The sequence below is a fragment of the Camponotus floridanus genome, unplaced genomic scaffold (genome assembly GCF_003227725.1).
Source record: "Camponotus floridanus strain SB8 unplaced genomic scaffold, Cflo_v7.5 scaffold35, whole genome shotgun sequence".
NCBI classification, from domain to species: Eukaryota; Metazoa; Arthropoda; class Insecta; order Hymenoptera; family Formicidae; genus Camponotus; species Camponotus floridanus.
The window spans coordinates 478,368-503,732 of NW_020229492.1; the positions used below are offsets into that span (position 1 = coordinate 478,368).

At 35.1% G+C, this 25,365-nt stretch overlaps 2 protein-coding genes across 4 annotated transcripts in view; both read right to left on the reverse strand.

Moving 5' to 3' along the window:
- Positions 1 to 12,894, reverse strand: part of LOC105255671 — a 100,979-nt gene extending 88,085 nt beyond the window's left edge. For both annotated transcript variants that reach the window (XM_025410863.1, XM_011265096.3), the window contains exons 1-3: positions 12,749 to 12,894; positions 12,382 to 12,428; positions 6,811 to 6,962 (exon numbers count right to left, since the gene is read on the reverse strand). The gene's annotated coding sequence lies outside the window, so the exon portion shown is untranslated. The remainder of the gene's footprint in view (positions 1 to 6,810; positions 6,963 to 12,381; positions 12,429 to 12,748) is intronic.
- Positions 12,895 to 15,960: 3,066 nt separating this feature from the next.
- Positions 15,961 to 25,365, reverse strand: part of LOC105255668 (low-density lipoprotein receptor-related protein 2) — a 44,511-nt gene continuing 35,106 nt past the window's right edge. The window contains exons 19-29 of one of the 2 annotated variants that reach the window (XM_011265094.2): positions 24,466 to 25,033; positions 23,946 to 24,189; positions 23,235 to 23,842; positions 22,863 to 23,155; positions 22,240 to 22,757; positions 21,255 to 21,492; positions 20,932 to 21,186; positions 20,336 to 20,842; positions 19,169 to 20,156; positions 18,992 to 19,088; positions 15,961 to 18,909 (exon numbers count right to left, since the gene is read on the reverse strand). In XM_011265094.2, the coding sequence (XP_011263396.2) occupies positions 18,634 to 18,909; positions 18,992 to 19,088; positions 19,169 to 20,156; positions 20,336 to 20,842; positions 20,932 to 21,186; positions 21,255 to 21,492; positions 22,240 to 22,757; positions 22,863 to 23,155; positions 23,235 to 23,842; positions 23,946 to 24,189; positions 24,466 to 25,033 (4,592 nt within the window). In that variant the 3' untranslated portion in view covers positions 15,961 to 18,633. Of the gene's footprint in view, positions 18,910 to 18,991; positions 19,092 to 19,168; positions 20,157 to 20,335; positions 20,843 to 20,931; positions 21,187 to 21,254; positions 21,493 to 22,239; positions 22,758 to 22,862; positions 23,156 to 23,234; positions 23,843 to 23,945; positions 24,190 to 24,465; positions 25,034 to 25,365 lie in introns of both variants that reach the window. The other variant, XM_011265093.2, reaches the window with a different exon arrangement.

Below are 25,365 nucleotides of genomic sequence, written 5' to 3' on the forward strand. Positions count from 1 at the left end.
GATAATCAAACGTTTAACTCGTTAAGTATACGTTCGCTTGTGTGACCGCGAATGATGGGACGGAGATGAGTAACCCGGAATATAAAATATCCAAACTTTCGACAGCTTTACAAACTATATCGCAAGATCATCGTATGCCTGACATAACAAAGATTACAAGTCTACAAATTTAAAATTCAAATAATACGGGGAATTTCTCTCGCACACAAAAGTGCAAATATTAATCCAGAATTTCCCAAAAATTTACAGTAAACATTTGAAATATCCAATTTTTAAATCGGTAATCATTATTTTTCGGTTGTCGTATCTTCCTCCCTGCGAATCCCATGTTTGATCTACGAAAACGATCATTCATTCTCGCCAATCTCCGATTTTTGCGAATGGTCATGGTGTGTCGAATTGATCGCGGACGTCGTTCTGGAAGACCAATTTCGAAAATTACTCGCGGATTGGACCGATCACGGGAGAGAGGGAGAGAGAGAGAGAGAGCTATCCCCTCGAACTCACCCCTTTCACGTCGTTGCCGAATTACCGACCCTACGTCCTGTGAGTGACGTTATCGCGCTGCATTTGGTGCATTTGATGCATCCGGTGGCTGGGCTACGAGGGGACGTCTGGCCGAGACAGCCGAGTCAGTTCGATATTCCATATTGCGTCTCTGCTTACCAACAGGTACGCCCCGTTGACTCGTCATTCGTATTCATCTCTCGAACGCGAAGGACGATACAGAACGATCGGGAAGTCACACAGCCCGCAAAATCCAGCCATTAGACGTTCGTGCGAAACTCGATTGCATTTGCATTCGAGAAGTAGAGTCGAGAAAAAGATATAGATGCAAAAATTTACTAAACTTATTATACATATGTTGTGAGGAAAAGCTTGCAAAGAGATCCGCAATTTTCAGGATAAATTAAATTAAGTAAATAAATTAAATAAAAACAAATTAATAAATTAAAATAAAAATTAATAAATTAATAAATTAAAAAAAATAAATTAAATAAAAGAAATTAAATAAAAATAAATTTTAATAAATTAAATTTTAAAAAGAATAAAAATATTGATGGAAAAAAATACATATATATCTCAAAATTATCATTCAAAAAGTGTAAGTTAACTAAAGAAAATTATATATGGAATAACGATCCTGAACGATATTAGGATGAACGTAAGCGTAGTTGTAATAGCATCTTATCTATCTGCAACGCGAGATATGTACGGTCGTATAAAGACTCGGGAATACTCGTCATCCAAACAGAATGGAATGCGCCGCATTGGTAGACATTATAGGGATGCCAGTCTCGGCAGCATGTAAACGAATTTTCGCATCACGTGCAATTCTACGGGTATATTCCTTCCATCTCCGAGCGTCTTCGGAGCCCCAGTTCCGAGACTCGTTCTTGCCACCATACTCGTCTCGGTCTTTCCTCACTTCGTTTCTTGTTCCACTACTTTGTTTCTCCTTTCTCACAAATTTCTTTCTCCTTATCTTCGTTTCTTTTATCTTTAATTATTGGAAAATAATTTGATTCGATGAATATTATATTAAATGAATTATATTAAAACACGTCTCTTCGCAATGTATGTTAAAGATACATTTATTATATAACATATATGTAAAATATCATGACAAGATATAATGTAAATAAGACTTTGAATACGCAATAATAAAGCAGTGAATTTAATTCAAAGATTTAAATAAATACGATTAAATAATAAATTATGAGCTGTGAACAAAAAAGTAACTTTGTGTAAAATATACTAAAATATGCTTTTACTGTTTTAAAATAATTCACGATATACGCTTTTTTGCAATTTCCCACAAATATTCGATGATTAACTTTATCTATGTAAAACATTTAAAGCTCTTTAGATATCAATTAATGCTTTAAAAAGGGATATAAAAAAAAATAAAAGGGAAACTTTTTTTATAGAAATGTAATATCTCGTTGCTGCTACAAATTATAATCTTTGATGATTAGAATGCTTTACGTCACGACATGATCTCGCGGTATTTGATGTCGGCAGTAAAATGGAATAAAAGCATGGAAAAAGATCGAAAGAGGAGGAACGCGCGCGAAGAAAAGTAAGTATATTTTGATCTGACGTCTGGATCTAATTTGATCTCGTATCTCTAAAGATGCTCTCTGAATAAAAATTCTGCGGCGCCCTGTCCGTCGCTTTGGATTTCGAGCGATAATGCCGATGCATCGTACACACACACACACACACACACACACACACACACGCACACACACACACACACATATATATATATATATATATAGACATATACATATATACATCTATCGTATATATATTTCCTGTATCCTCGATCGACATCCTTGATCTCCCCTGCAATACGTTTTATTCCTGCTCGCTCTCGAGCAGCCATCAAGACCGGAGACCCGCCGGTTAAATTGAAATCTCGAGTATTTATACTACTTTCCGACGATGTAATAATAACTATTTTTTATTTATTATAATTTAATAATGATTATTTCTCATCTACTCTTTTTTATATAAATTTATTACACAATTAAAATGACAAATAATGATTTATATATTTTTTAAACGTTCATTATCGAAAGATATTTTATTATGATATATTATATTCATTTTATGAGAAACTCTTTATGAGAAAAAAACATTTAAAGTCCCAATCAAAATTACATTAATAATATAAATGAACATTTTAAAAAATTTTTATACTCTTTCTATCTCATGTTCTGAGAAATACGGCAAACAATCGTATTTAATAGCGTACTTAATAAATATCTAAACTGAAGCAAAGACAATTTACAGATTGTTAAAAATTAAAATGTTCGAGCGCAACTAAGAGTCACAAAGGGATCGGAGCAAAGATTAAAGTACCTCGCGAAAAGAGGATACGAAAGGCTGCACAAATTATTAATTCGCAATCGTATCTGCGAACGAATGCGAGTGTATTTACGCTTGGCAGTTTCTCTACTTTTAGCTAAAGATCGGATGGAAGGGCGAAATGGGGGAAAGGACGGTTTTGTGGGCGCGACAGTCTGTTCCCACTCAATTAGCCGAGTGTACCTGCGGGCTGAGTGTACCTGGTTTTACGGCCGATGCACCTGTAACGGCGAATAATTAGCCCGTTCCGAGACCCTTTTTGCCTGGCGCATCTCAATGAGGATCTTACCAGGACAATTAGTATAAATATGTCGAAAATTCGTTGTGCTATAAATATGAAAATAATCAGAGTGTAATCGATCTCATAAGATTTTTATATGAGAAAAAATATATTTTTCCATATTTTTCGAAATTTATTTCAAATATTCAAATATTTATTTTAAATATTAATAAATAGTGAGATACTGACTAGTATTAATATTGATTATATCGAAATTTATATTCGCGATTCAAAGCTTTGTATGTAATCTAAAGGCAATACAAAGAAAAATTCTGGTTTTGATGAAACTTTATACACATGAGAGAGAAAATGAAATAAATTTAAAAATAAATAAATAAATTTAGAAATTTTTAATTGCGGCCCAAAAATGATTTTGAGGGATGAAACAATTATTTTTTCAAAATTTTGTCAATATGGTTAAATAGAAGTATTTTTATCATGAAATTTTTGTATAAAACAAAGGATGATTTCACACCCTTAGAATCATTTTTGAGCTGTAATAGAAGATTTCTAAATTTATTTATTTCTTCTACACGTATGTAAAGTTCGATCAAAATTAGAATTTCATCAGGTTCTTTTGATACAAAAAATATAAAAAATGTGTAATTAAATTTTAACCTTTTTTTCATTCTCTAAAGAAAAATTTTAACTCTCAAGTCCGTCGATTTCAATATGTGTTTATGAAAAGCAGCGAGAAAAATATTGAAAAATACATATAACATAAATTATTAATTAAACTGTCATAGCACCACCAAGAATTTTATAGAAACTGGAGTATCCCTGGAGAGAATCCCCGAGAGGATCTCTCTCGAGCTCTTTGAAGAGTCGAGAATCGCTACAAAAATGTTCGAGGGTCTCTGAGGAGGGCTCCGAGGGTGAACTCCGCTTCACTAACGGTGAATCGCAAGAGAAGCGTTCGAGGAGGGGGCCGCGCGAGCGGCTCGGGGGGTGGTCGGAGGATCGGATCGCAGCACGTGCCATTGAACAATCAAACAATACGAGGGATGGATGGGGTGTTAAGTGCCCATCGCTGGGGGTTGCACGGAAAATCGGCACGCTGCTCGGTCCATTGTGGCCTCCTTGTAAACTTCGGCGAGCGAGGGTAGACGAGGGAGGGTGAGTCGGAGGCGATTCAAGGGCTGTTTCTATCCCATCAATCATGGTATTTACGTGCGCGAGCTCGCCTGGGCACAATGCCGAAAGCTCGTGTCGAAAGGAAAGCCTCGGGTTTACTCAGGGAACCTTCTCCGGCAAACCCCTCCTCCCCCTCCGTCTCCTCCCCCTTCCCACAAACGACCATTCTTCGGGTAATAATATCCGCGCGGACAATGTTGGTCGAACTGAGCGATGAAAGCTCCGTTTTGTCTGTCTAAAATTATATTTAACGGATCTATCTCTCTCTCTTTCTCTCTCTCTTGTTTCGATTTCGCGAAATTTTTCTCGGGACTTTTCTTAGTTTTTTTCCGACTAATCGCGACATAAATTATAGCAACGTTTGCATGGTTATTTTCACAATCCAAATATTAGTTTGATCTTTATTAATTTAAACATTGAAGTTTTACTTTCGTTCAAAAAAAATTCTGTATTTTTACATCGTTGACACTTTTATCTGAGATGTTTTCAATTTTTTCGTTTGAATTCTAAAGAATGCAAATGAAATGATTCCAATCACCCAGATCGTAGAATCTAGTTATAAATGTAAAACTTAATGATTTCGTGTGAAATATATAGAAATTGGCTTACACATGATTTCTTAATTAACGTTCTCATGACGCCGGTCGAATGTGAAAGGCACTAAACGCGTTAATGAGGGGTCAAAATCCTGGCGGCTAGCTCGACGATGTAATTGTTGGCATGCCAACACCAATCGTTATGCCGATTGCGTGGTAACCGGATCGAATTAGGGCGAACCCAAATCGAACCAATCAAACCGAATACCAAATTGAAAGGTACAGCCCGCCAAATGTAATCCTATAAATGTAGCAGGAAAATCATTTTTATCGCAATTTTAGCTCTTTTTATTGGCAACTTGTTTTAGACACTTTTCTACCCTTCCGTTCGATATCATATTATTTCTCTCTCTATCTAATTTATTATTATATAACAATTAAAAAAATTTGTAACATTAAAGAGAATTTTTAAAAATATAGACGCGTATGTTCCATCAATCTATAACGATGTAAAATCTCTAGCCTTAATAATATTTCAATATTTAATACATTTTTTAAATTTTTTATTAAAAAGTAATAAAAACAAAAAAGAGAGAAGAAATAGAAAAAATTTAACATTAAAGGGAATTCGCGCGCGAAGTTAAAAGGAAAATGACTTCTTCCACTGCGTAATCGCGATTACTGTCCGTAAATGCGTCAATGAGGGCGTGTTTAATAAACGCCACGTAATATGCGTCAAAGCCGGAATGACGATGGCGACGTCGATCCCGGGGTTGTCGACGTCGACATCGACATCGATGATGTAATATTACGCCTTGTTGTGTTTAACATCTCGCGTTACGTTAGCGATCGCGAAAGCGTTTGTAAAATCGCGTGTAATTCCTGTACACTTTAGATTTCTTTCTCAAACAAGAGAAATCGCGATCATCCTGTGATTCCATAAGTTTCAAGTCGCAAAAGATTCGCGAATCTCTCTGAAAAATTTGTCTCTTGTTTTGATAAAAAAAAATAAAATAAAACGCGACTGTAAAATTGATACATATATGTATAATAATTAATTATTAAACTCTAATCTTTCTTTGAATTGAATATAATTTTAAGATTTTTAGAAACACGTTACATGATTTATGTTAAAGATGCGTGACGCGAATTTATATTAAAATAAATTGTTTATATAAATAATTAATAGACTCCCTCTGTGAAATTCGCTATTTAATGTTTATTCGCTCGAGTTCACATAATAAATTATGGTTCAATCATGTTTATTTTACCGCATGCTATTAATTATTTCCCGATGATTAATTATCCTCAACATTCCTCGGCTATTAATTATCATTCATGCGTCTAGGTGGTGAAGATAATATTGACCGACTTGAACTCTCTCAGCATCTTATCTAATACTCTTTAGGTATTGCGTGTAGATGTATAACCATTTATTTTAAATAACAAAAATAGCTAGAAAAAATTCAAGATATTATAAATAAATTTAATATGCAAGTTATTTATATTAAAATATTTATATTAAATTCCTTGTTAAAAAAAACTCGATATTAAAATATTTATTAAAATATTTTGCCGTCATAAAATTTGTTTTACATTTGTGAGCGAATCATTTCGAGCTGTTTCTCCTCTTTTCAATTAACATCGTTTTTATTATTAATTTACGATGGAAGGGAAAGCAACGATTTCGATTGCAAGAGCCGCTAATGAACGAGCAACGCAGCGGACGACTCCAAGGTCTTAATTTATGTTGCGTAACTAAGTTGAGGAAACCGAGCGGCGCTGAATTAACAATCAGGGCTACGTCGAATCGAAGTTTACCGCTAAGTTTATCAGAGATTTCGTCCAGATTCGAGAGAGTTTCGAATAATCGGGGCAATTGGGTCCGGAGATGACGGAGAGAAAAAGTGAACCAACAGGTTCTCATTCAAATGAGTGTCTAACTTCGGTTTGATTCTTTTCAGAAAGATGGTTTTAACATACCTTAATGATATTTCATTGTTAGAGCCGAAGATGCCAACTATCCTGGAGGATCCTCGGATGCTCTTCGAGATTCTGGAATCTCCATGGATGATCGATGCTCTTCTCCCACTAATTAGCTCCTTAGGTACGATTGCGATTTCTATACTTGCGATCTAAACAATTAGAACAATAATATCAGTTAGTTTCAAATTGCATCTGCGGTTATTTTAAATTTTTTTAATGTGCAAGTAATTCGAAATATTAAATTATTACACAAACTCCTCTAAAATTTATTTATTTCTTTAAATTTATTTATTTATTTACTTTTTAAATATATATATTTTTAAATTTATATATTTATTTATGTTTTAAATATATATATTTTTAAATTTATATATTTATTTATTTTTTAAATTAATATAACATTTTGGACGGTAAGTAAATTTGACAGGTGATCGAATGCATGATTGGAACGAAGGTGTTAACAATCGAGCTCGCCTTTGAAGACAGAGTTAAAAGGCTCAAAGAGCCAACGATCAGGCGATGAATCTCCGTCCGGTCTATTAACCTCGCCGCCATTACGGTGGCTGAATGCAGTTCCTGGATTCTGCAGGATCCTCTAGACGGACTCCGTATGAGAGAGGATCGATTCCCTATCCCTCGAACGTTCCCTCGAGCCCTCGCGGGCATCCGGCGCATTCGCGTCCCTTGCAAATTGTTATCCCAGTATCAACGCGAAGGAAACTCGAGGAATAACCCCGGGAGGGGCAGGGAAATGAGCTGGTCGGAGATGGGGGATGAGGGATGGGGGGACAGCTCTCGTAATCCCTCGCGATCATTATCTCGTATCCGCCCGTCTGGCCGTTACTTCTGCTTTTCCTCACGACGTTATAACGCACGGCCGTGTGCATCGTGTTGTAGTAAATTCTGTTAAAGCGAATTACGTAAAAAGACAGAAACGCGTGACGCTGCTGGCGAAATTCCGCGTCTTGTTACGCGCCCGGCTGCAAATACGCAATTATAAGAGTGCATAACGTTGCGAGCTCTCGCAATTTCCCTCCCCTCCGCGAAGCCGCGAGCGCTGAACCTTTCTCCAAACGGTGCTCGGGAAATTTTCAACGCTTAAGACTTTCGTAAGGTAAAGTGCGATCGGTGTAATCGGTGAAATATACTTGGCGCTAAGTTTCGAAAATTCAAGCTTTCGAAAATATCCGATATGTCGAGCGTGCAAAATGTCTGCCAATCCAATATTCCCGCCATTCAAAGTGCGACTGACAAACACATTTAATGTTTTGAGAATTGATATACGTAATGTTTCTTCAAATAAGTGCAAACAATTTTAGAAGATAATTCTTTGTCAAAAATGAAGAGGAATTTTTTATATAGCGTATACTTTTATATAGCGTATACTTTTATATTTCTCCCAAAAAAGAATTACATTCCTACAACAAAGGGAGAGATGAAAATTTTTTACCTTTTTTTCTCGAATTTTGGACAAGTTAAAAAAGTGAAATTTAGTGAATATTTTCCACTAGTAAAAAGGATACTCTTATTAATAATTTTTTAATCTTCCCACACAAGGGAATGAATTTAACAACTCCTATTCAATTTTTTAATGGCTCGAAATGTGTTCATCTAAAAATATGCGTTAAAATGCTTGATTTCTTTAAACTTTTTTGCTTCTTTCATTTTTCTCGTAAAAGTAATAGTTAAAAAAAATACATTATTATGCAGAGCATCATGCTAATGACATAGATTTCGGGAAGAATTTTAAAATAAAATAAAAAAGTAAAACGAAATTACAATAAATATTGAAAAAAATGGAATAAAAGTGAATATATATGTATACATATCCAAAAAAAATTAAAATCTAATTTTTATCCTTGAAAGACTGCAATTCCTCAGAGATATAAAAGTATATTTAAAATTCCCTTCATTTTAAGCAAAGAATCATCTCTTAAAATTTTTCACACTTATTTAAAAACATCCTATATAAAAGTTTTAATTCTCTTTCAACTATTCAAACTTTTATAATCAAACAATGTGACTCTGATAAATTTCCTCTCTATATGCTCCAAATAAACTTAAAGTTCCAAAATGTTCGATATCCCAAGCATTTCCACGTTTCCCTAATAAAGAGACACGTAAAGTTAACTGCTCGTTATTCCACCGGCGATTTATTGGCAATCTCGTTGGCAAATCGCTCAAGCGGGGGTGATATATACCCTCTCCGGATCGTAAGGATTTCTCGTTTCCCTAAACACGTTTGGCTATCATCGCAACAGAAGGCTCGAAAGTTGAGGGACAAACGAGCGCACTTTGGTGAAGGACACTTTCGAGAGAACGGCCAAGAGCTTTTACCGTTCCAGAGCGACTTCTCTCATATATACGTACTTTATTTTTTTATTTCGACCATACACTCGTATCAAACTGTCCCGGCTGCTCGGACACTGCTTGACACACTTTGTTTAAATTACCGCGACTTAATTTCCAGATTCAACTTGGCTTTTAGAATTATTCAGATGGGAGAAATCATACGTTTACATAATAAATTTAACCATCGTCTGTAAAATAAAATTAAATCAAGATTGACACGCAAAAACGTCTTTCATTCGATAAGGGAAGGAAGAAGAAGAAAAGATTGACGTTAATCTAGAATCGGGCAATTATATTTAATACGTAATGAAACATAAAGGGATTTGGTTTTGAGCTTAAACCAGCCGATTTTGAGTTTAAATCGTAATTTCACGAAAATAACTCTTCCACTAAGTTAACAAGCTAAACGAGCTTTTATGCCTTGAGGTAAATCGAGCAAACATGGGGCTGGTCCGACTTCCGGAAAGTTTTTCGCTCAGTGTGGCCGTCATAGCGGAAGCAAGAAAATAATGTGAAAACCGTCTCCGGTAGTCAAAGCTGAAAAATACAATGGAACACGAGAATACGCCCGACCGCCTTCCGGCGAGCTCCTTATTTAAACGCGAATCCTTTTGTTTTTCATACTCCCGCCTTCCGGCCAATCGAATAAATTTGCAGTATCACGTTTCCCTTTTTCCCTCTTTATATATTTAAGATATATATTTTATTTCGATCCCTTAATTCTTTTAATTAAAAAAAATAATTCCAAAATAAATACATTTTAACAAAGACAGTAATTTGTAATTCGTTAGCGAGTAATTATTACGAAATCATTACGAGTTTAAGTAGATAAATTTTACTAAAATTTATTGCAAAATAAAAAGTTGAAATATATTCCAATTGTAAGTAACTGCTGAATTATTCTAAATTTCTAATTTTTCTAATTTCCATACAATTTGCGGTCAATCTTTCTACATCTTGACAAGTTTCCATATCTCTTAAGTTTTTATGACGCTGATTTAATCTAACTACATCCAATTATTGTAGCACGAATAATTTTCTCCGACAATTGTATTAATGAAGTTAATATCGCGAGATAATTTTCATCATTTTAAACAAATTTTTATCGTTGACATCTTCTTTTGTCCGCGGATTTTTGAACGATCCAGATATTACTTTCTGTTTGTCAAAGGTTAACTCAATTTGGCTCGCTGAATTAATCGAAAAAGCATCCATAGAGAAGAGTTCGGCGGTTTGCATGAAAAATAAAAACAATTAGCCGAATTATGCGACTGTATTGAATAGCGGCGCTTTCACTTTGTGTGACAAAATATCCTGAAAGAAATACACGACCCGATCGAGCTTTATGACCGGTCCTTTATTGGCCCAATATTCGCGACCACCGCCACTGAATTCATCGAATACCCGCTTTTGTTCCTTTTATTCCCAATAACTTCAACTAGACGTAACACAGTTCGCGCGTAATAGGAACGCACTTACATGCCACACGGTATTTCTGATCAATTGCATTTTATCAAAGCGTTTTAGCAGACAGAGAGTAGATGTTATATTTAAAAAATAATCGTACAGAAATAGGACAAATAGAAAGGATGGGAGTTTAATTTTTAAAATTATGACGTTGTGAAAGACGGTCGGAAAGTTATTTTAAATTACGAATTGGACTCTGACAATAATTAAACCTTTCTCGGTTATTCTACCTTTTAGTTTTCCGCAGGTAATTAAAAATTAACAAGTATTATACAAAATTAGAAAAGACAGTTTAAAAATTATTCAAACAAGAAATACATAAAATTAATTAACGATGCTATTGTGGAAAGATTTTTCATGAATTAATAATGCTCGTAAAATCGTGGAAAGCTATAGTTGATTAAATTTAAATAGCTGACATTAAGACCATTTTTTAAGAATTGCAATTGTGAATTATAATTCTAGAAAATGTTGCTAAATTATTTTAATATTTACCACAAACATCCAAATCTTTCCACTTTAACACTCATTGTATTTCTTCATCGAAAACGATATTTACTCTTCGTGATCTCTATGGATCAACAGAATAAATTTATAGCGAGCAGCCGAGAAGATCACGATGTGATCTTCGCAGAATTTAATACTCAGCTCGCAAGAACACATAATGCGTGGGGATTTCGGTATAAATATATTTACGAGAGCACAGAGGAAAGAGGGAGAGAGAGAGAGAGAAGGACGGAATATACCGTAAAGGGATGGACAGCGGGGATGGTCCCAAAACGGTTTGGACGGTACCGCGCCCCTTTCGTGTTACGCGAGGCCGAGTATCCGTAGCTCCGGCTGATTTACATTTACGATCACTCATCTCTGCCTCGACCCGGGGCTCGTACTACAGCTTATTAACTCATTCGTCTCGGTCATGAATAATTTACCATCTTGACACACCATTGGATACCGCCCAGTGTTGTTCGCGCGAGATGCTCGCTTTCTGTCCGAGGCGAGGGCTCGTACATATTGTGCGCGATCACGTGTCATCGTTTTCGTAAATAAAACGAACAGTGCGAGGAAATATATACATACTACGCATTACGAAGCACTTTTTTTATATATTTTTGACTAATATTGCTCACTTATCCTGTGCAACTTATCTTCGAGTCAGTATGACACGGTTGCAGCTGGTCAACTACAGCTGTATTTATCTGGTTAAAGTGGCTATCTAACCATTTTGTTCTCTATTAAAGATCGAGAAAGAATTTCTTCAATTATCATAACCGATAGATACGTAAGTGTAAATATTTTGTAAATATTTTGTAAATAAGTGTAAAAATATTTTGTACTCCTATGCATGATATCATTCATTTTAGAATTCATTTTAATATAACTATTTTAATTGATATAATAGAGTCAGGTTATCGGTCAAAATTGATTATAATTAAAAATTGTGTAATATTATATTATAATTTGGAATACAAAAAAATTATTTTTATAATAATAAAATTATTTATTATTTATATTATTCATTATAATAGTACATGTAATATAATATCGATAACCTGGCTTTAGTTAAGATATAAAACGTAGATATTATTGAAAAAATTGTGATTTTTCTATTTATTTTAGTATGCTTCACGATTAAAATTATGTGTTGTAATTTTTACTATAATATTTTCTCCGCATAGTCTATAATCTACATCTATAACCTTTATTTCAAAATAATCCGTTACCTTAAAATAAAAATTTTTCACTCACCGACTGATGTGAAACAGCAGGATTAACGGCATTGAAACTGCATTGATCTGTAACATGCAGATAGAATCCAAATTGTAGTAGCGCTCAAAATAATTAATATTTGCAAGGATTATTTACTGAATTTTATACTCGATGAGTACAATAACGAGTAGATATTTAATGAGTCAATTTTATAAATTTAGAAAAGATGCTACCTTTTATTAACTAGAAACTTTTACTTTATTTTTAATTATAGCTTTTAAATAAATAAAAAGCTTTTTCTCTAATTCTTATTTAAATTATTTAAATAATAAATCAAATTACGATTGATCGTGTCATTCAATTTCGCGCTTAATATGACTATTATACAAATGATAAGTTTACTCACCCCAGGTTTATTTTGTAAATGCCCCTGATGCCTCTTCTAGATCTCTTCCTCCTTTCAGATTATCGGAATTGTCAGGAAAAAGAACTTTTATTTGTAACTTTCGCACTTAAACGCGCTATACTTTATATAGCATTTCTGAATTTAAATTTTTCGAATATATATATATATATATATATATATATATATATATATACTTTTTCCAAATATATTTTGGGTACTTAGCTTCCCCTTCAGGTAATGATAAACCTTCCGGGTACTAAGCCCTCCCACCAACGTCAAGGTGTACCCATTGGGAGGGATTTATATTATGTAATTTTTTGCAATATAATAAAATTTGTAATTTATTTTATAATTGAAAGATTACACCATTATCATATTACATTCCTTTTTCCTTTAAACGAAAAGAGACGTTATAAAAAACCGAGCACATCGATCGACTTGTTTTTCGCTGCTACAAGATATTTTGTTAATTATAAAATAAATTACACATGATCTGTAATACATAATAAAATTATACAACATGAATAATAACTCGAAATATTTAATACATAAGACATTAATGATTAATCACTCGATCGATTGTTATTGGCGATGCAAAATTACATTTAAATGCCAGAAATACATATACGAATCGTTGAAAAAGTAATTACTTGTAACTATGTTGTTATTTAAGCAATTTGATAAATAAGAATTAGAGAAAAAGCCTTTTATTTAAAAGCTGTAATTCGGTAAAAGCTTCTACTTAATAAAAAGTGGAATTTTTTCTGAATTTATAAAATTAGTCCATTAAATATCTGCTTATTACTGTACGTATCGGATATAAAATTTTCAGTAAATACATTCCTTTAAATGAAAAGAGACGTAAAAAACCGAGCACACCAAACATCAATCGATTCGTTGCTACAAAATATTTTGTTAATTATAAATTTGTTAATTATAAAATTAATTACACATGTAATACATAATAAAATTATACAACATGAATAATAAATCAAAATATTTAATACATTAATGATTAATCACTCGATGGATTGTTATTAACGATGCAAAATTACATTTAAATGTCAGAAATACATATACGAATCGTTAAAAAAGTAATTACTTAGAACAACTTTATTATTTAAACAATTTAGTAAATAAGAATTAGAGAAAAAGCCTTTTATTTAAAAGCTGTAATTCTGCTGTAAAAGCTTCTACTTAATAAAAAGTGGAATTCTTTTTGAATTTATAAAATTAGTCCATTAAATATCTGCTTATTATTGTACGCATCGAATATAAAATTTTTAGTAAATAAAAAAGTAATTACCTGAAACAATGGCAGCAAAATTTATAATTGTCATGTTATTTATCGCTTTAATTTCTATTTCGAATGAATAAATTGCGTGAAATATCTGTTTCAGTAAATAACTATCATTTTGATACATTTTTTAAAATTCTTGATTGCCAAGTTAATTAATGATACAAACTGAAAATCGCTAATTATTCGTAGAGCAAGATTGCGTTTCAAAAAGAGTTACATCGCATGACGTGTTGCTTGCTCGCCGCGTGAATGACCTTATATATGTATAACGCATAAACAAACGCTAAGGTCGTTCACCAATCGATTATTATTACCTCGAAATATTATTTGCTGTCAAATATTTAACGTTTTATGAAATATTTGTAGATCTTTTTTATCGAATATTTCGTTATTTATTCTCCCATTTCCATTAATTGATTAATAATAAACAACTCAGTTTACACACCATGATTTTCCATTAACCAATTCCGACTATATTCGATCTGACGATTTGTTACTCCATTTATTCAATTCGGAAATGATAATGCTAAATGTACGAATAATACACATAGGTGAAAAATTAATTATTTAATTTAATTCTTAAATACTTTATGTCAAAATTAATAGTTTATCACTCACCTGCACGATGTGTTAACGAAATTATAAAATGTTGATTTATGTATATATTATATAAATGTTGGATTCGTGCGAGATGGAGAAAGTTCTTTAAGTTTCTTATGCTTGTTTTTATGCTAATATTATAAAAAAGAAAATGTATGTATGAAAATCGTACAGCTAAGACGTAGTGATCCGTACACGAGGAAGGCCGATGAGAAAGAGAGAGAGAGAGAGAGCGAAGGATTCCTTCCGATATCGATAATAGCGCCGCGATAGATTAACATCGAAAATAGAAGCCCGCAAATTACGAATAATATAAATACAGATACAATATATAAGAATACAATATATTAGAAAACAATATTCAAGAAAATTGATGTTTCGAAAAATATCAATAACGCGCATAATTAAATTTTTTAATATTTTCAAAATTTCAAAATTTTTTAATAAATTTCATACCTTATCAAGAAAGATTGAGTTTATTTAAAGCTATTATCTTTTCATTCTTTTCTCTCTTTATCAAGAATTCGCGCATATATGTATAAAAATATACATATATGTAATAATAATATGTACTAATATTTATATATGCTAGAATAGAAAAAAGGACATTAGTTAAAATAAAGTATACATGTAAAAATTCATATGCAAAAAAATGTACATTTTTGACTCATAATTTATGGATGTACGGATAGAATATAATCCAATACCTACACACGTTCAAAATTATATATAACACATAAACAAAATTGATTTCTCATCGTTAGATAAAATCCAATTCTTCCTTATCAAATGCAAGTAAAATATCTAAGTAGTGATTTTATTGTTATATAATAAGAAAGAATAAACATTATCATTTTAAGAGAATCTGGATCTTCATTAACATATAATAATTGTGATTTTAAAACATTTTATTTTCAGTACGTGTTTTTTTTAAATTAAAATTTCATTAAATTTCTTTAATGAACCCATAGATTTTTTAAATGCTCTTATTATATCTTAAGAATGTATCTCTTAGTAATTTTTTTTACAATAAAATCTTACACACACATTAAGAAATATAATATTGTAAGCTTTTTTGAATACAAACGACTACCTACATTACATTCAATTACATTTTTGATCAAAAGAAATTAATTTGATTATAAATGCAATGTATTAAATTTATCAAAATTACAAGCAAATTTAATGAAAAATAAGATAAAATTTTAGGGAGCGGAACAAGAGTGGTCGAGTAACGTTACATGAAGGGTGCGACTATGACGTGTGCGTGCAATTTTACAGGCAGGGAAAACTGGATTGTCAGCTTTAAAATTTATTCTTGGACGGTATCTATTTGATATTTGCACAATATATTAACAATTATTATTTTATCAACTTGATAAAAAAATACAGAAAAATACTGATATATTATAATAATATTAGGACACTCTCTGGAACCCTGCCCAGGTCAAAGTCGATTGCAACAAAAAATACATATATATTTATTTATTTATATATACTTTTATGTATAATAATTTTGGAGGATAAGTCAGTATCGATAATTCTCCTCCCTTTCGAAGCATGCGTATACAACGTGCTCTTATATGGACAGATCTCAATTTACATAAATCGATATCTCAATTTACATAAATTAATCGTATTCTATACAATTGTATTATTTAATAAAAGCATTTTTTTCAAAAAATGCGTTTCGATTATCCGATATTTACAAGAATTATAAAAGACTGTTCCAAGTTTTAAAATAATAAGAGACAATCTAAACAACTTTAACATAAGATCAAAGAGAATGTAATTTTTAGAACCTAACATTTGAAAATATCAGGAGACAATAATTGCAATATTGTGATTTGTGCGGAAGAAGAATTATGCTTACTGACCGTGCAAAAGATTAAATGCATTAAAAGGAAAAAAGAACATTCGTTCCATATTAATTATCTCTTTCAACTGTGAATTTGAAATAATCGACATATGTGATATTTCATTTTTATAAAATTTTTAATTAAATAGATGAAGGCCATTTCATTTCTAATTCCTATCGTTATGTTACTTTTTCCAATTTTATAAAAAAATATGAAAATGACAAATGGTACTAATTTTAATTAGGACTTTATGTTAAAAAATATTGAAATGATTCTCTGATTTCTTAGAAGACGATTTGACTTCGCAGAATTCAGTCAATTTTCGAAGATTCCTTTTAATTCAGTCATCTTTTGTGGAAAGAGCACCTCGCATAATCTAGAGCAATGTACAATTATGACCGAGTGCATATATCGAACATGTATTCACCGTGAGATATTTTTTTTCCTGTCATAAAATCGATGGTTCTTTGCAATAACATCCACAAGGATAACATTTAATAACGTTCATGCGGAAAATATCTATTCCGCATCCGCGGTATTACACGCTTTTATTTACTATAACACGGAAGGCCATTTTTCAACATAAAAAACTACATAACACCACGCCCTTTCGAAATATCGCCCTAAAAATACAGCTCTTTGAACAAACATGCGCGTATCATTAACACTTAACTATTATAATTCAATATGAATATTGCAATCGTTACAGTAATCATCTTTCTCTGAGAAGAATAAACTTTAATTAATATAATTAGTTGCAAAAAGTATTTGTGAAAATAATGAATTAAATTTTAATTAAAGATTTCATTACTCTTTTTTATGTCACGTAAAGAGAAACATGATCAATATAATAACGCAACTATTAGAAAATAGAAGAATACTTTCTAGCTTTATAGATATTCTTCTATCGAAAAAAATCGAATCTTTGACTGTATTTGTAGTTGAGAATTAATTTCAACGCATGTATCAAGTGCTCGAATTGTATGGTTAAAACAAATATATAACACACTTGAATTAAATTGTAATATTTTACAAATATTAAGCTATTGTTTTTAAATTGAATATTTTTTTTTCAAATAAAATTGAAAACAAATTATTTTGCTTCCACCATTATACTTTTACTGTTGCGTTTTATAATACAGATAAGATAAAATATCAAAAAGCAAAGTAAATATTTTATAGTAGATGTTCCGGGAGATTATCGAAAAATCGAATGTATCATCAATTCGAGCACCGTTCGCGTGCACGCACATGTACATACACATCCTAATTATTGAAAAAATGTATTCCGCGTTATCGTTACACTTTGCCAGCAGCAACCTCGAAATAGAGTGGAATGTGTTGCGTTTTGTATGGTACACAGATAACATAAACGCGTTATACTTTATTATTAGCAATAATATTTACAAAACTTACAAATCACACACCTAGTAAAAAATGACACGTTTGTGCCTATTGCAATTCGCTTTCGCCCTACTGTCCTCGCAAAATCGATACTGTCGATTTGCAGCCATTGTCGTTTGTCATTCTATATTCTTGGAAAATTTCAAGATCCTAAAGCCAGTTCACAATTCCTGGTATAAAGGATCTAGAGATAAGAACTTACGGTCAAAGATTCTTAGATCTGAGGAGCTGGGAAGTTGAACACCTATGTAAGGTTCTTTGATGCAAGGATGTGCAAAATTATAGACTTGTGAATTTTTGTAAAAACCACATTCTCGAGAGTCTTAAAAGAGAAGAATTGTAAAACGAACATAAAATTTTAATTGTAAAAATCAACAATATTTAAGAATTTTCTACACAAGTCTAACTTTTATAAATTCGTGAATCTAAGAACCTATATCCATGACAATATGTAACCTCTTGATGTTCTAGAGATCTCGATATTTTCATATACGAGGATTTCTGGATAAGACTGGATAGAACTTGAATTGAATCGTCGCACATCATGTCAAAAACGTCTCAGTGAACTTAATAAATAACGTACGAGCAGCTGCAAGTTATTCGCACTATTTAGAAGTGGTAAACTAATTTAATTTTTTTGTCCCTATGTATATATTCTTCGCAGTCGTCAAACACGTTGATCTGCGTTCAAGTTCGAGAAGCACAATAGAAAACAATTAATCCTAGCACTCGGACTTGTCCTCCTCGACCAGCTGCTGGGTGTCCTTGCCCGAGTCGATGGGCGTCGGGTCCAGTTCTCTCCTCTTTAGATTCAACTGCGGGGGCTCTTTGTGCTGCATGCTCGAGGGTTTCATCTCTGCTGGTGCTTCGTACATGTTGCCAACACTGGTACCATTTGTGGTGCCGCTCTCCATATTCACCGCGTCGTACATCGGATTGCTGAAGTCTCGATTCTTATGAGCAACATCGTTCAAATTATACTCTACGTCGAGGGGCTCCTGTAAGCGTGAAGCAACAAACGATTAGAACATGTGTTCCAATGCAAAAATATTTATTGACAAAACGGAATAAAAAACTTACCATCCTTTCGTGAGCAGCTTCGCCAAACTCCACATTACTGCCTTGACGGAAGGAAACACTTTGAGCGCCCGTAAGACTACCGAGGCCACCAGGTTTGCTGCTAGAAATAATAATCGAGTTTTATAAAAGTAAATTAATATAAAATTGTATTCTTGTATCTAAGACTATTACGCTTACAATGGTCGCTTCTTGAGAACCATGAAGATCGCGGCAGCGCAGAACAATATCAGCAAGCATATGACTATGGGAATAACTACAGCAGCAGTGGATCCGCCTGCTCTGGCGGCGACCGCCGCCATCTCGCAAAATTCACCATGAAATTCTTCCCGGCAATTGCAAGCCAGCTTATCTTCTTCCTCCTCACACCGTCCGCCATTCTGGCAACGACATACGATGGGCGCTGGCAAGGGTCTCTCATTGGTGGCATCGCAATGCCTCTCGTTATCCCTGACCAGATGCTGAAGAGGATCGGAGTTGCCCGAGCAGAGACAGCGGTGGCCGCCCGGAATCGTTACGCAGAGATGACTGCACTGGTCATTGTGACAAGGATCTCTTAGACTGGTATTGTATCTTAGTTGATGATAGACTCTGAGACCACTGGGACTAGGGATATTCTTGATGATAGTATGCGGGACTCCTCTGCCGAATTTATCTTGTCGAACGAGCTCACCCGTTTGTTTGGTAACCCAATAGAGATTATTCTCAAAAACGTCCAATGCCACCGGATGCCTAAATATTCCAATTCGCGGTGCTCCAATTCTCAGGACGATTCTTCTGTTGGTACCGGACAAATTGATCGCCTCGATAGTATCCAGCTTGACGTCCGACCAATAAAGCGTGTGTTCCATAGCGTAATCGATGGTAAGTGCCGAAGGACTGGCGATTCGTTCAATCACGAGCAATTTGCGCCTATCGCCGTCCATCCAAGCTATTTCGATCTTTGGCTGAGTACCCGCATCAGCCCATACAAGTTCGCCTCGCTCGGGATCCACGACTACCGATGTTGGTTGCTCGAGGTTTGTTGTGACTATCATACGTCGATATCGGCCATCCGATTTGGACATCATGATCCGACCTTGAGAAGGAACGACTGTTTGGTCAACCTCGCTCCAGTACAGATTACCAGAGATCCAATCGACTGCCAAATTCGTTGGTTTGGAATCAACTACAAACATTAATATTGTTAACGAATATCATTGACCTTGCTCGAGAATAATATAAATATATTTTACAAATTAAAATATTATGTTGTTCATTCCGTAGATGATTTAAAAATATCTCTACAATTATGACAACGATAAGAACACTTTTAATTAATCAACTAGAAAACTGAATAATATATACTTTTCATGTTGAGATCCTGCGCGTGTCCAATTTTTGCCTGGCCTTCTTTGGCGTTTATCATATAGGATCGCTTAATAGTGTTGTCGTACGAATCAATCCAGAAAACAAATTCCGATCTGGGGTCGAAATCGATGGCTTGCACTCTCTTTTCATTATCTATCACATCCATCTCTTCTCTGGCACGCAAGTCGTAGGCTCTAAGTTCGGGTCCGTTGGCGAACAGCACGACAATATTATCATCTTCGACGCGACACACACCACTATGTCTGTCCGACAATTGGAAACCTTGCCGGCAAGAGCAGGTGTACGAGCCATTCAGATTGGTACAGATATGAGAGCATTGATGTTGATCGGTCTGACATTCATCGACGTCCACGCAGTGTTTTCGATTATCGGGTGAAATTATGTAACCAGGATAACAGGCACAGATATAACCGCCATTCGTAATATTGTGGCACTCATGCGCGCAACCGCCACGATCGTTCATCGAACAGTGATGAGTATGATCTAAAAACGCAAACAGGCGATAATGAAGCTATGATTTCAATCGAGAACAGACATGATAGAGTGGAAGAATATAAGCCAATAGAACTCACGACATCCCAATTCATCCGACAAGTCGCCGCAATCATCCGCGAGATCGCAGAGTCTTGTACGAGCGATGCATTTCTTATTCGCACAGGTGTACTCCGAGATCGGATCGCACGGACGAGTGTGCTTGACACACATCGTCATGTTGTTCTCGTCAGAAGCATCTCCACAGTTGTCGATTCCATCGCATAGCTGGTACCTGGCGATACACTTGTGATTGGCACACTGGAATCGTCTGTGCGTGTCACACTCGAAATTCGCTGCGCAAACACAATAATACAAAACATTAATTCCTATTACATAAACAACTTGTCAGTAATGAACTTACCACACATGCTTGGATTCTCATCGGAATTGTCGCCGCAGTCGTCGGTACCGTCGCAGATGTCGGTGAGCGAGACGCAGAGACGATTGTTACACTCGAATCGGGATTGTGGACAATATTTTCCTCCGGGATATCTGGGCGGGCAACCAAGTTCGTCGCTCATGTCGCGACAATCTCGCGCTCCATCGCAACGAAGATACGACGCGATGCAATGGCCGCTGGTACATTGGAAGCTCTCATGCTACGAGAGGAATAAGCAAAAGAAGAATAAGCTGGTGTAAAAGAAGAATAAGCTGGTGTAAAAGAAATACACATAAGGGTGTTTCAGACCACCCGTACCACCCATTTAAAAACTAGAGAAATGGTTATTTAAAAAAAGTAAAAACGTTTTCTTTATAAATCGGGTGCGCTCTATCGAATAGTGATATTTTCAACTTCTGGTTCCGACCGGAAATAGGCGATTCAGACCGGAAGTGTATTTTTTTAAATGGAACCCCCTATTTTTCATTGCATATTCTTGTAGTTTACCTCGAAAGCTTTCCAAAACACTATAATAAATTATTTTTCCATGAAGTACTTTTCGAGTTACGAGGCTTGAAATCATTTCTTAATTTTACATAAACCATAAAATATTTTACAAGATATTTTATGGTTTATGTAAAATTAAGAAATGATTTTAAGCCTCATAACTCGAAAAGTACTTCATGGAAAAATAATTTATTATAGTGTTTTGGAAAGCTCTCGAAGTAAGCTACAAGAATATGCAATGAAAAATAGGGGGTTTCATTTAAAAAAATGCACTTTCGGTTTAAATCGCCTATTTCCTGCCGGAATCAGAAATTGAAAATATTATCATTCGATAGAGCGCACCCGATTTATAAAGAAAATGTTTTTACTTTTTTGAAATAACCACTTCTCTAATTTTTAAATGGGTGGTACCGGGTGGTCTGAAACACCCTGTATAGTATCGTGATGCTATAACACATACCTTGCACACCCATCGATGACATTCCTGCTCGTCACTATTGTCACCGCAATCGTCTTCGCTATCGCATCTCCATCTGGACGCTATGCACTTGCCGTTTTTACATTTGAATTCCGATTCGGAGCACTCGCGATACTTGTTCTTGCACATCACTTCCGCCTCGTCGCTGCCGTCTCCGCAATCATCCGCGAAATCGCAGAGCCACTGCTTCGGCACACACCGATTATTGGTGCATTTGAAGTCCATATCGGGGTCGCACTTTGGACAGTTTTCCGGACGCTCGTCGGAACCGTCGCGACAGTCATCCTTGCCGTCGCAGAACAGCCATTTTGGAATGCACCGGTAATTTGCGTGTCCCGGACAACGCTGCCATCCGGTCGTGCAATTCTTCTGACGACACATGTACGCTGGCTCGTCGCTATCATCCCCGCAGTCATTGTCAGAATCGCACATCCATAGTTTGGGAATGCACTTGCCGTTCTTACAACTAAACTCGGTACTCGCATCGCAGTTTTCTTTTTCTGAAAGAGAATATGTTTGACATGAATTAAAATGAAACAAAAATGGATTATTCAGAACTCGCACATTTTATATAAATCGTGAATACTGCAGGTTACTCTACTCACTACAAGTAAGAGAATCCTCGTCGCTGCCGTCTTTACAATCGGCGTCTCCATCGCATTTCCACGAGTCATGTATGCAACGACCGTTGGACTTGCACTTGAACTCGAGTTCTCCGCATTCGAGCGCGCATTTGGCTTCGTCACTCCTGTCACCGCAGTCGTCGACTCCGTCGCAGATTGTCACGCTCGGCGTACAATTTCCGTTCGTGCATTGGAACATGCCCGATCGACAGTTTCTCGGCGGACAACTCGTCGACTCGTCGGAACCGTCCTTGCAATCCTTTTCTCCGTCGCATCTATCGTACAATTTTTATCGTGATTCTCTTCCTAAGTTTTAAAAAAAAATCATGACTTAAGTACATTTTAATATCTCACCTCCAATACCAAGGAATACACTTCTCGTCGGGTAATCCGCAGCGATGCTGGCCTGCGGTGCAGTTCGCTATACACGTCTTGCCATCCTTATCCAAGATGAATTGATTTGGACATTTGCATTTGTAAGTGGTGACACCAGGCTGGCCGTATCCTTCGAGCAGGTACGAACTAGCGGGTGGTGCAATAAGACAGAGATGCGAGCAACCACCGTTATTCTGGGCGCAAGGATTATTGTAGGGCAACTGTCGAAGCGGATGATAGATGTGGATATCGTAGGGTCGATGCGTAGTGTTGCGCAGCATCTTCAAACGATCACCGGAGAACTTTTCCGCCTTGCTAATCGCTTTTAGATTCCAATCGGTCCAGTAAATAAAGTCGTCGAACACGGTGATGGCAAACACATGCGGCACCGAAGAGCCAGAGAGAACGATCCGTCGATTGTGACCCTCGAGATCAGCAAAAGCGATGTAATCCAGATGTGCGTCCGCCCAGAAGATACGATCGGTGAAGTAATCGATTGTCAACGCGTTCGGCCAAGCGATGTCGTCCTCCCATGTTAGAATTCGAGTAAAATTGCTACCATCCATGCCCATCTTACCGATATAAGCCTGAAATTTAAAACATGATATTATAAAAAAGTTCTCACACATTCAGCCTTGTTAACGCAATATGATTCTTTGCGAAAAATTTCAATGACGTTTAATATCCAACCTGAAGATGCCAGGACGTAAAGTACAAGTATCCAGTGCCAGGGTGAATCGCAATCGCGCGCGGATCCGCTATTCCAGTCTGTAAAGTCTTCCTATTAGTGCCGTCGAGTTCAGCAACATCCAGATGCTTCGCATGACGATCCAGCCAATACAATTTTCGACCAATCCAATCGATAGCGATGCCTTCTAGACCCAAACTATCATGACGGATGATGGGTTCTCTTTCGCCGCCATTCACCGGTGCTCTAAATAAAAGAGTTTATTGTGTTTATCTTTGTAAAAAGATAGCAAATACTATCTTCAAGTTTAACTTGTTATTTGTTAAAAGTTCTCATTTAAAAATAATAAAAATAATAAAAATAAAAAAAATAATAAAAAAAATTTTTTAATAATTAAATTCATTCTCATAATTTAATTATTTATTATTAATTAAATCGCTTATATGCGAATAAACTCATTAGTAAGAAAGACATCTATTTTCGCACTATTGTTAAACAACAAGAACATATTGACACACGTACCTATATATTGTTTTCGCGGTAACATCACAGAAATACAACATCTGCTGAGCGTAATCCGCATCCAGGGCAACGACGTTAACCAGATCTTGATGCATCAGGCTATAATTGGACGCGTCGACCGACATATTTCTAACGTAATATTTATTCGTGAATACGACCCACGGTTGAATGTTGTCTCTGCGCTTGCACGTATGCTCGTCGGCTTCTCTTTCATACCAACGCTCATTGCATTTGCAGTAATATCCGCCAGGCGTATTCTCGCACTGTTGGCTGCACACTTGAGGCGTTTCAATGCATTCGTCGATGTCGTCGCAGGCCTTGCCATCGGCCAACAGTTTGTAACCAGGATTGCATTCGCAGTAGAAGCTGGTCGGGGTGTCGACACATTTATGTCCGCACTGATTCATCTCGATATGAGCGCACTCGTCCACGTTGCAGTGCAGCGGCTCGTCACTATCGTCGGCGCAGTCTGATACCTTGTTGCATACCAGTTGCGAGTCGATACAATTACCGTTTGCACACATGAAATCCTTGGGATTCGGACACGTTGTATTCTTTGTTCTAGATGCTGAAAAGGGAGTAATAATCATTTTCATTAATCATATTCCGATTTTTTCCACGACAAAAAAAAGATTGAGAATACATTCATTTAAAGGATCATTGGAAATAATGTAATCGACCAAAACTAGCCAAAATTTTTGTTTATTACTTTTGTTTATTAATTAATTTTTGTTTATTAATTTTTTGTAATTAATAAACAAAAATTCTAGCTAGTTTTGGTCGATTACATTATTTCCAATGATCCTTTGATTAATTGACTAGCGATATTAAGATAATTTATAAACATTCATTTAGATATTTGAATTTATTTAAACTAGAAATTTTTTTTTACACAATTTG